The sequence below is a fragment of the Cynocephalus volans genome, chromosome 12, assembly GCF_027409185.1.
Source record: "Cynocephalus volans isolate mCynVol1 chromosome 12, mCynVol1.pri, whole genome shotgun sequence".
NCBI lineage: Eukaryota > Metazoa > Chordata > Mammalia > Dermoptera > Cynocephalidae > Cynocephalus > Cynocephalus volans.
The window spans coordinates 79,109,349-79,122,012 of record NC_084471.1 but is presented as its reverse complement, the minus strand read 5'-3'; the positions used below and the strand labels follow the sequence as shown (position 1 = coordinate 79,122,012).

The 12,664-nt window shown below is 34.4% G+C and overlaps 1 protein-coding gene across 7 annotated transcripts in view; it reads right to left on the bottom strand.

The window, feature by feature from the left end:
* Positions 1-12,664, bottom strand: part of KIF21A (kinesin family member 21A) — a 146,927-nt gene that overhangs the window by 40,294 nt on the left and 93,969 nt on the right. For all 7 annotated transcript variants that reach the window (XM_063115509.1, XM_063115510.1, XM_063115513.1 and 4 more), the window contains 5 exons: positions 9,048-9,138; positions 8,470-8,590; positions 7,863-8,051; positions 7,143-7,342; positions 5,922-6,029 (listed from right to left, as the gene is read on the bottom strand). In XM_063115509.1, the coding sequence (XP_062971579.1) occupies positions 5,922-6,029; positions 7,143-7,342; positions 7,863-8,051; positions 8,470-8,590; positions 9,048-9,138 (709 nt within the window). The remainder of the gene's footprint in view (positions 1-5,921; positions 6,030-7,142; positions 7,343-7,862; positions 8,052-8,469; positions 8,591-9,047; positions 9,139-12,664) is intronic.

Sequence of the window (12,664 nt, the reverse complement as noted above, 5' to 3'; positions counted from 1 at the left end):
CTGGGTTTGGTTCCTGAAAAATAACTACCACTGCCATAAAAACCTAAGAAAAATCTAAACCCGCTAGTACAATAAAAATGGCATTCATGAAGAGAAAACAAGCTAACAAAAACACTATCTACAACCTAAGGAGCCAACAAACAAAGAAACCAAACAGTAAATCAGAAAGCAAGGAACAAAAGACACCTAAGACAACCAAACAACCAATAAAATGCTAGGAATAAATCAACACCTTTCAATAACAACTCTTAATGTTAAAGGCTTAAATTCCCCAATTAAAAGACACAGACTGGCTGACTGGATCAAAAAGCAGGACCCAACTATATGCTGCCTACAAGAGACCCACCTCACCCATAAAGATTCACACAGACTAAGAGTGAAAGGATGGAAAAAGATTTACCATGCAAACAGAAAAGAAAAACGAGCTGGAGTGGCTATTCTTATATCTGACAAAATAGACTTTAAACTAAAAACGATTAAAAGAGACAATGAGGGACACTACTTAATGATAAAAGGACTGATCCATCAAGAAGACATAACAATCATAAATATGTACGCACCCAATGTTGGAGCAGCCAGATTTATAAAACAAACTCTATTAGACCTAAAGAAGGAAATAGACACTAATACCATAATAGCAGGGGACCTGAACACTCCACTGTCAATATTAGACAGATCATCTAGGCAAAGAATCAGTAGAGAAACACAAGATCTAAACAAGACTCTAGACCAATTGGAATTGGCAGATATCTACAGAACATTCCACCCAACAACCTCAGAATATTCATTCTTCTCATCAGCACATGGATCATTCTCCAGGATAGATCACATATTAGGTCACAAATCAAGTCTCAATAAATTCAAAAAAATTGGAATTATCCCATGTATCTTCTCAGACCACAATGGATTAAAACTAGAAATTAATAACAAACAAAACTCTGGAAACTATACAAACACATGGAAATTAAACAGCATTCTACTTAACGACATATGGGTCCAAGAAGAAATCAAGCAGGAAATCAAAAAGTTTATTGAAACTAATGAAAACAATGATACATCATACCAAAACCTGTGGGATACTGCAAAAGCAGTATTGAGGGGAAAATTTATTGCATTAAATGCTCACTTCAGAAGAATGGAAAGATGGCAAGTGAACAACCTAACACTTCACCTTAAAGAACTAGAAAAACAAGAACAATCCAATCCTAAAGTTAGCAGACGGAAAGAAATCATTAAGATCAGAGCAGAACTGAATGAAATTGAAAACCAAAAAACAATTCAAAAGATCAACGAATCAAAAAGTTGGTTTTTTGAAAAGATAAATAAAATTGACAAACCATTAGCATGGCTAACAAAAAAAAGAAGAGAGAAGACTCAAATAACAAAAATTAGAAATGAAAAAGGCGAGATTACAACTGATTCATCTGAAATACAAGGAATCATTCGAGACTACTATAAACAACTATACGCCAACAAATTTGAAAATCTGGAGGAAATGGATAAATTTCTGGACACACACAAGCTCCCAAAACTGAACCGTGAAGACGTAGAAAATTTGAACAGACCAATAACAATAAAGGAGATTGAAGCTGTTATCAGAAGGCTCCCAACAAAGAAAAGCCCAGGACCAGATGGATTCACAGCAGAATTTTACCAAACATTCAAAGAGGAATTGACACCGATTCTTTACAAACTATTCCAAAAGATTGAAACGGACGCAAATCTCCCAAACTCATTCTATGAAGCAAACATCATCCTGATACCAAAACCAGGTAAAGATATAACCAAAAAAGAAAACTACAGGCCGATATCCTTGATGAATATAGATGCAAAAATCCTCACTAAAATACTAGCAAACAGAATACAGCAACACATACGAAAAATTATTCATCACGATCAAGTGGGATTCATCCCAGGGATGCAAGGTTGGTTCAACATACGCAAATCAATAAATGTGATACACCATATTAATAAACTCAAACACCAGGACCATATGATCATCTCTATAGATGCTGAAAAAGCATTTGATAAAGTTCAGCACTCATTCATGACAAAGACCCTCTATAAGTTAGGTATAGAGGGAAAGTATCTCAACATAATTAAAGCCATATATGCCAAACCCACTGCCAATATCATCCTGAATGGGGAAAAGCTGAAAGCTTTTCCTTTAAGAACAGGAACTAGACAAGGATGCCCACTCTCACCACTCCTATTCAACATAGTGTTGGAAGTACTAGCCAGAGCAATCAGAGAAGAGAAGGAAATAAAGGGCATACAGATTGGAAAAGATGAAGTCAAACTGTCCCTGTTTGCAGATGACATGATCCTATATATCGAACAGCCTAAAACCTCTACAAAAAAACTGTTGGAATTGATAAATGATTTCAGCACAGTAGCAGGATACAAAATCAACACACAAAAATCAGTAGCATTTCTTTTCTCCAATAGGGAGCATGCAGAAGGAGAAATCAAGAAAGCCTGCCCATTTACAATAGCCACCAAAAAAATAAAATACTTAGGAATTGAGTTAACCAAGGAGGTGAAAAATCTCTATAATGAGAACTACAAACCACTGCTGAGAGAAATTAGAGAGGATACAAGAAGATGGAAAGATATTCCATGCTCTTGGATTGGAAGAATCAACATAGTGAAAATGTCCATACTACCCAAAGTGATATACAAATTCAACGCAATCCCCATCAAAATTCCAAAGACATTTTTCTCAGAAATGGAAAAAACTATTCAGATATTTATATGGAACAATAAAAGACCACGAATAGCCAAAGCAATGCTCAGCAAAAAAAATAAAGCTGGAGGCATAACACTACCTGACTTTAAGCTATACTACAAAGCTATAATAACCAAAACAGTATGGTACTGGCATAAAAACAGACACACTGACCAATGGAATAGAATAGAGAATCCAGAAATCAACCCACACACTTACTGCCATCTGATCTTTGACAAAGGCACCAAGCCTATTCACTGGGGAAGGGACTGCCTCTTCAGCAAATGGTGCTGGGATAACTGGATATCCATATGCAGGAGAATGAAACTAGATCCATACCTCTCGCCGTATACTAAAATCAACTCAAAATGGATTAAGGATTTAAATATACACCCTGAAACAATAAAACTTCTTAAAGAAAACATAGGGGAAACACTTCAGGAAATAGGACTGGGCACAGACTTCATGAATACGACCCCAAAAGCACGGGCAACCAAAGGAAAAATAAACAAATGGGATTATATCAAACTAAAAAGCTTCTGCACAGCAAAAGAAACAATTAAAAGAGTTAAAAGACAACCAACAGAGTGGGAGAAAATATTTGCAAAATATACATCTGACAAAGGATTAATATCCAGAATATATAAGGAACTCAAACAACTATACAAGAAGAAAACAAGCAACCCAATTAAAAAATGGGCAAAAGAGCTAAGTAGGCATTTCTCTAAGGAAGATATCCAAATGGCCAACAGACATATGAAAAAATGCTCAACATCACTCAGCATCCGGGAAATGCAAATCAAAACCACATTGAGATACCATCTAACCCCAGTTAGGATGGCTAAAATCCAAAAGACTATGAACGATAAATGCTGGCGAGGCTGCGGAGAAAAAGGAACTCTCATACATTGTTGGTGGGACTGCAAAATGGTGCAGCCTCTATGGAAAATGGTATGGAGGTTCCTTAAACAATTGCAAATAGATCTACCATACGACCCAGCCATCCCACTGTTGGGAATATACCCAGAGGAATGGAAATCATCAAGTCGAAGGTATACCTGTTCCCCAATGTTCATCGCAGCACTCTTTACAATAGCCAAGAGTTGGAACCAGCCCAAATGCCCATCATCAGATGAGTGGATACGGAAAATGTGGTACATCTACACAATGGAATACTACTCAGCTATAAAAACGAATGAAATACTGCCATTTGCAACAACATGGATGGACCTTGAGAGAATTATATTAAGTGAAACAAGTCAGGCACAGAAAGAGAAATACCACATGTTCTCACTTATTGGAGGGAGCTAAAAATTAATATATAAATTCACACACACACACACACACAAACCGGGGGGGGGGGGGAAGAAGATATAACAACCACAATTATTTGAAGTTGATACAACAAACAAACAGAAAGGACATTGTTGGGGGGGAGGGGGGGAGGGAGAAGGGAGGGAGGTTTTGGTGATGGGGAGCATTAATCAGCTACAATGTATATCGACAAAATAAAATTTAAAAAAAATAATAATTAAAAAAAAAAAAAAAAAAGGGGATGAAGTGTTGATACATGTTACAACATGGGTGACCTTGAAAACATCATGCTAAGTGAAAGAAGCCAGACAAAAAGGGCCACATATGATATGATTCCATTCATAAGAAATGTCCAGAATAGGCAAATATATGGAGATCAAAAGTAGATTAATGACTCTCAGGAGCTGGGAGGCAATAGAGTGATCGCTAATGGGTATGGGGTTTCTTTTTGGAGTGAGAAAAATGTTCTTGTATTAGATAGCAGTGATTGTTGCACACGATATTGTGAATATACTAAAAACCTGAATTGTATACTTTGAAAGGGTGAATTTTATAGTATGTAAACTATATCTCACTTTCTTAAAAAATAGCAGGTAAAAAAAGAATAAGCAATATGTTTAGAAGGTGATTCTCCTTGATTTCAATCGGAACATACTGTATAAACAAAATCAAAATGCCCAGAAATTGCATGTGATGAATAACACCAATTGTCAAAATATGTTGATATACTGGAGAAAAAAAAGAAACAAATATAGCGATATGGGAATTATCTGGCCAAAATATCTATTTTCTACCATGTTATTCTCTCCTCTCTAACTCCTTAAGTGTTCTCCTTACCTCCCAAAATAGATTTCCATTTTCTAAAATATGCTGTGTTCATATTTTCTCCAGGAATGATTTAGAAAAAGTTGAGCAAGAAAAAAGGAATAATGCATGAAACCTAACTAATAATGGGGTGGGAGTGGAAGGAGTTGATGACCTCTTATTTAAAAAAAAAAAAATCGTAAATATAATTTCTCATTTTAAAGAGATAACTGTATTGCCAAAAATGTGGAAAGAAGAAGAAGAAGAAATCAATCATAATCGGTAACCCTAACACAATACAGTTAGCATTTGGTATGTATCCTTTACTTTTTTCCCTTGTGGTAATCAAGCATATGTATATCAAATGCTGCTTTACTTTACACCTAATGTTAAATTGTATTCATTTTTCATATAACTATATAGTTTCTAAATCCTAATTTTTAATGGATTAATAACAACCCATTAAATGGAATGGACCATAATTTATTTAACCATTCCCCCTACTGTCAAGTATCTTGGTTATTTTTAATTTTTTCACAATTACAAATAACCTTAAAGTGAAGATTTTAACACACAGAAATTTTTCTTATTCTAGATTATTTTCTTAGTTTGAATTCGTGGAAGTAGAACTCTTAAATCAAAGAAGGTGAAAATTTTTATAGTCCTTAGATAAGCCTGTTCTAGTGAGGATTCATTATTATTCCAGATTTTTAAGAATCTCTAGAGTAAGGAAACTATCTTCAGAACCATCCTGAAATTGCTATCTTATATACTACTGCAACTACTTCCTTTGTCTCCCTAGAGATAACCAGTCACTCTTTGCCATTTACTTCTACCTCATCATCTAGGAAATAAGCATCAACTAAATTTACAGTGTTAGTGTTTTCATAAACTTTTTATACTGAATGACTATAATTCACATACTATAATAAATGTCATCTTATAAAATGAATGCTTACTTATTGCCCTTAATCTACATTTCATAGTTATAGTTATCAGAAATGTTTCCTCCACTTATTAAACATTCTTGTTCAATGTACGACACTCACGTAATAGAAGGTTAAAGTTAACTCACATCTCTTTTACGTTGATCCTTTTTCAATTGAGCAATCTCTCTGTTTCTTCTAGACTCTGTCAATCTGGCTTTCTCTTGTTCCTCTTTCATTTGCTTCATTAGGCGAACCTTAAGAATTAAGTATATACATTTACTGAAATTACTCAATCACAACATTCTTTAAATAAATCAAGTTAAGTTCTTAGGAGTCTCAATACTTAACGTGAAAACATGTAGAGTTTTGCTGCACATTTTAAATAGTCAGTTCTTATTTCTGTAGGATTTAGACATTTCTATTTCTAATACATTTCTATCAAATTACTTAGTGCTCTATGCTTTTCATATTCAATGTTCAGTTGTTCTATAATTTGAATGAAATTTTCTTAATTTATTATCAATAGCTGTGTGACCTTGAGCATATTACTTAACCTCTCTAGGTTTTGATTTTCTAATCTATATAATAAAAATAATATTTCCATAGCATTGAACTAGTATGAGAATTAAATGAGCTAACACCTGTACAGTGTTTATAAAAATGCCTGGCACATAGTAAGCACCTAATAATTTTTAGCTATTGTTATTATCAGCAACAACACAACATCATAATCTAACTACTTCCTAAATCCTTTCCAGGTTTGCTATTTTAAGGAAACTACATTGATTTTCATGCCATATGTTAAGAATAAATAATCCAACAACAAAAGCAAATAACAACAACAAAAGCAAATAACAGATCAGGATTTATATACTTTGTTTGGTCAGGGGGAAAAAACTTGTACTCTTCTATGCGTGGGAATGATAAACACCAAAGTCAAGGTGATTTTACTTCTTGGGGAATAAGGAAATGATCAGAAAGAAAAACACAGGAGGCTTAATATGTACCTATAATGTTTAATATCTTAAACTAAATAGAGAATATAGTGTTTATTATGTTATTATTTATGCTTTTCTTGCATGTTTAAAATATTTTTTTACTTTTGTTAACCTGTCTAAGAGTTTTAAGAGGAAAAATACCCATCGAAGTCCAAGAAGCCCTGTGGACCACATGATTTTCAGCTACTCCGAAGAAAGGATTTGATGAGGGATGACTATCAGAAAAAACATCTAACTGCCAAAGGGAAATGCATCATTTGTAACACTGGTTTACCTTTTATTGAATATGGAAAGAACCACTATAATTTTTTTGTCCCAAGTGACACAGCATCCTCAACATCAAACTTTAATGGAAAACGTAATCGATACCTTTGTTTTTTTCATTTCCATCACATCCTGCTGCAATTTCTTCAATTGCTTTTCATACTGAGACTGATTTTTAAGCAACCTTGCATGCTCTTTTTGAGCTGCCTGAAGTCTCTGCAGTTCCTTATTCATGGCTTGGAGTTTCTTTTCATATTCAGACCTAACTTTTTTTGCCTTTTCTTCTGAGTAAGATTCCACCGAGCCTAAGTGACCAAAGGAAATTTGTATTTGTTTTTACAAGATACTGATTTTTATTTCACAGATTTACAGCTCATGACCCTGGAGAAGCTCTCTCTCCTAAACGACCAAGCTTCAGGAGGCCAGGCTGTCTTTCAATCACTCTCTCTTTTATTATGTACTCTTAACCTACTTAATGATTATTGAAGCTATTTTTTAAATTATTACAAAATGTCCTCAGCATGAATCAAGACTTTAAAACAATTATCCACAACTTTGGATAAAATAATGATACAGCCTAGATAGATATCAGTATGAAAAATAAATAACAATATTTAACATAATGAGACAAATTAATATTTAATGTAGCCAGAATATTCTTATATGCCATGTATAATTTTTAAATCTAAGGCACAAATTTTGACTTGCAAAAAACAAACATTTAATGTGGCTTCTAACATGTTTTCTCTTCTAAAGGAAGGGAAGATAAAAACACATTTTGAGAATTTAGTTTGAACTTTCATTTGAATTAAATATAATTCTTACCTAAGTTTTGAAGCACCTGGTCTCTTTCAAGCTGAGTGTCCCGAATTTTATGTTGCAGCATCATTAGCTTCTCTTCATATTGTTTTTTCAGCGTCTGCAGTCTTTTCTGGCTGTTTTCTAGTTCATCAATCAGCTTTTGCTTAATTGCAATTTCACATGTAATGTTTGCTAAATCTGCTTGATAATCGGCTATTTATAAAACAAGAAAATAAAAATACTGAGAATAGGCCAAAATATCATAATTCTAGCTTTCAAGCAAGACGATAAAAAACCACCTTCTATATCCAGGTATTCACTTGGCAGCTATAAGGAAAATTTCCTAGATAAACCAAAAAATAAAAAGATGAGCAAAATAAAATGTGTTCACACTGATCAGGGACAACAGATACTGTTCGTGCTAAATAAGACTAGAAATCACACAATGACTAAATCCAATAAGGGAAGGAACTCTTCACTGCTTAGCACATGAGCCTTGGGGGCATATATAGGTTAGTAGTCATAAAAGTTGCTTTTATAAAGAATGAAACGGGGAATGTTAAGAGTTTTCTGTCATGGTTTAAACAACTTCCCCAAACGAATTTTTGCCCTTGTACTAAAAAGTAAGTACCTTTTTCATCTGATTCAGAATCTGATTCATCAGAACTTTCACCCCCTTCAATGTCATCTTCTTCCTCCTCCTCCTCCTCCTCTTCCTCATCCTCATGATCACTCACTTCTTGACTCTCTTCCTAAAATATGATTTGTGATCATTAATACCGCAATATTGGCAAAGCAAACTGATTACCTCACTAAGAGAGACTGCAGGAGTACAATGTACAGAAGCACAAAAATTTCATTTTTTATCAATTCAAAAATCATTCTTAGATTTTAGGTTATTACATAATAATTATGTCTTAAAACAAAGAATACTTCATCTCTTATAATATTCTATGCCCCCCAACACACACACACACACACACACACACACAATGCTTTCACAATACACAAGATTGAGAGTTGCCAATATTTTAGGGCTCACATTTATTAAAAAAGAACTCCTCGAGGAACTATTTCAAACTGGATGGTTTAATGGTTAATGGTTATCATTAACCATTTCCCCTTCCTAAACTTGTTAGTACAGTTATCAGCAACCAACAATAACCTAATCCAGGGACTAAAATTTACAATTCACCTTCTCATACTTACCACTTCTAATTCATTGTTTTCTCTTTCTGAAACACCCTTTTCTTCTTTCTTCTCCTGGTCAGTGTCTGTATTATCCTCTTTACCAGCCACACTAAAAAAAAAGAACATAAGGGTATGGTGTTAAAATAGAAAAATTGTACACTTTTTTCTCACAGATTTTTAAAGCCATCAATTACTTGTGAAAAAAAAAGAAAAAGAGTTGGTCACTTGACTAAGCAAAGCTATACTCTCCTTGATGCTCCAGAAAATAATAGAAATCACCACTCGACCAATAATGTAAGGATTTATATCACTGAAGAAAAGCTTGTTTCCTAGAAACACTGAGGAATAGTTTATACCCTGACACATGAAATCTGATGAGAGAGCTAAGAACTAGTCACAGTAACAGCCAATTAACTAGAATGTAAGACAATTTAAATTCAAAGGAAATAAAACATCTTTGTTTTCTCATCCGAGTACATAAAACTTTTCTCCTACAAATATGAAGTTATAAAAACTGCATTTTTATTGATGTCCTAATAAATTTAGGAGTAGATTGAAAGACCCAGAATAAGTCTGCTCACAATAAGTTTGTCTACACTGTCTGTATCCACCACAGTATTCAGGTCTCCTTCCAGGTGTATCACAAGCTCTTTTCTCTTAGGCCATCCCTACAGCAGTCTGTTTCCCACTATGTTTTCAGAGAATGGGTCTTTACATACCAAAACTGTCTAAGTTCAGGCTGCCCTTTGATTAAATAGGAAATTCCAGGGTCTGCCACAAGATTCACCATATGATTGGAAGCCCTCCTCTTCACTTATCTATTACCTACAGCCATAACTACACACTGGTATCAGGTAATGGTTATAGGCTAAACTAATTCAGCCCTGGTTGCACTGAGGAGAAGACAGAGGACTACAATGAGAACACTTTTTGCACACCCAAATCATTCTGATCCTTTTGGGTTTAGCAACAATGGTTAACTATGAACAAAAGTGTAACTTCTGTTACACTAGACTCATGCATTTAATCAAGCTAAATAATATTAAGAAAGTGAACTTTACATAAATCTATATGTGAAAGATTTCCTTTTGTGCTATAGTGATAATTTTAAATGATTAAGAATAAAAAGAATATCCTAATAAGGCAATATTCTCCAAATAAAATTCCTCTAGAAAGAACTTGAAAACTTTACAGGTTGAGTATCCCTTATCTGAAATGCTTGGGACCAGAAGTGTGTCAGATTTTGGATTTTTTCAGATTTTGGAATATTTGTATACACATAATGAGATATCTTGGAGATGGACCCAAGTTTAAACACAAAATTCATTTGTTTCATAGACATGTTTATATAAATAACCTGAAAGCACTTTTATACAGTATTTTTAATAATTTTGTGCATGAAAACACATGACCCATCACATGAGATCAGGTGTGGAATTTTCCACTTGTGGTATCATGTTAGCACTCAAGAAGTTTAGGATTTTGGAGTATTTCTGATTTCCAGATACAGATGCTCAACCTATGTCCGAGTAGCTTTATAACAACTATCATTTCTTTCAGATATTCTGCTATATTAAATATTTGCCTTAATATGTGGATTTATTTTTAGCTTCTGGGCTAAAAATTTAATCTCATTTAGGCTCTGTTGTTACTACTTAACTCTAATGTTTAATTCTAGGTTCCTCTCCTCACAGATGTTTTTGTACCAGAACAATATGAATATAAATCCTTTTCCCTTGCAAGCACTTCTCAGAGTTTGTAATTTACATTTATTTATGTGACTTTTTATTTAATGTCTGACTTCCCCACTAGACTGTAAGCTTCACGAAGGCAGGGATCATGTCTGTTTGGCTAGGCATTACATCACCAGTACCCAGGGCCTGGCACATAATAAATGTACACCAAGTATTTGTTAAGTTAATCTATCCCTGTTTGATCATGCCTATCTGTTTGATCATGCCTATGTGTTACATGCACTAGTTATGTGTGAGTAGAAGGGTACCATTTGAAAGATGCATACAAATGCATGGAATCATATGTCTGGAGTGAGAAGGATAAACTAGCAGGAGTACCAATAAAACAGGCTTAACTGGAGAGGAATCAAGTAAATTGTAACAAGGTTCCAAATCATTTTGGCAGAGAAAAGTGAACTTGAATAAAACTAAGAACCATCTAGAAAGAACTTTTATGACAAACAAGAAATAATTTTATGTGATCTATTGAATGTCTCTCTTGTTTTGCTAATAATATACTGGGACTGCTGATTTTTCCACCATCAGGCAGTTCAAGCTGAAAATCTGAAAAGAAATCCCCCCTCATCCAATCACTACATTAAAAAGCCAGCACCACATAGTCAAACAGTGCTATACTTTAGGTTTAGCCCTAAGGTTTAGGGCTAGGAAAGGAGAATGTGTTAGGAAGACATCTCCCATCAGTTCTCCCTATTACCTCCCCTACACAGTCTCCCTTTCTCACCTGCGACTGTTGCAGCATACAGTTTTCATTATTTGAACTTCAAGTTTCAACCCAAATTCCCTTTTACTTAGGTTTACAGCCAAGCAACCAGCTTATTTCAAACACTTGACTCAACAACACACCCTCCTGCTTCCTCCAAGTCACCAGCGTCCAACACAACAAATATTATCTTTCACGTATATATTAACTCAACTCATATAAGTTGTTCATGCCACTCTGATGTAGAAAAATCAGCAGTCATAACTTTATATTATTAATTTACCTTTATAAACCACTTTTAAGGGTTAAGCTTTTAAAATATAAGTTGGTACTTATAATTTTTGTACCACAAATATTCAAGTTTTTCTTGATAAACTGAGGCAAATTGGTATCTAAAATAACTACCTAAACAGCAATGGAAGATATTTAAATTTGAACTTTACGTAGAACAGAATCTTAGGGGCTGGAAGGAACATTAGCAATTAACCCCTTCATTTGACAAACAAAAAGAAACTGTGGCCTGGGGAAGTTAATCCACTCGAGGGAATTAAAACCAGGTCTCCTGACTCCCAGGCCAATATTCTAGTATCTCGCAGTCAAAGTTCAGTTCCTGCTGGCTGGCTAGCTCAGTTCATTAGAGCATGGTGTTATAACACCAAGAGCAATTGTTTGGATCCCCTTACCAGCCAGCCACCAAAAACAACAAAAAAGTTCAGTTCCCAGACCAGAAGCATCTGCACCATCAGGAACTGGTTAGATACACAGAATCTCAGGCTCCACCTCAGTCCTACTGAATCAGAGTCTTTATGTTACCAAAATCTTCAGGAGATTTGTATGCACATTTGTGGTTGAAAAGCACTGTCCTAGAACATCAAACTGTTCTGCTTTTTCTGTTTGTCCTTTAGGGATCACGCAAAGTTGAATGTAAACTTTATTCACTGAGTACAATTAAAAGACTTGGACATTTTAAGGTGGTAAAATGCTTCCACACACAACTTTGATGATTCATCTTATTTTGACCTTTCAAAATAGAAGAAATTTCACAATTGTAATGCCTTAATTTAATTCCATTGAAAACATACTGTCCTAAATATATATTAATTAGGTGAGTCCTAGTGTGACCTACAGACAATTAGAATTATATTTTAATTATAGAATACTTTAAAGAAGTTATAGATATA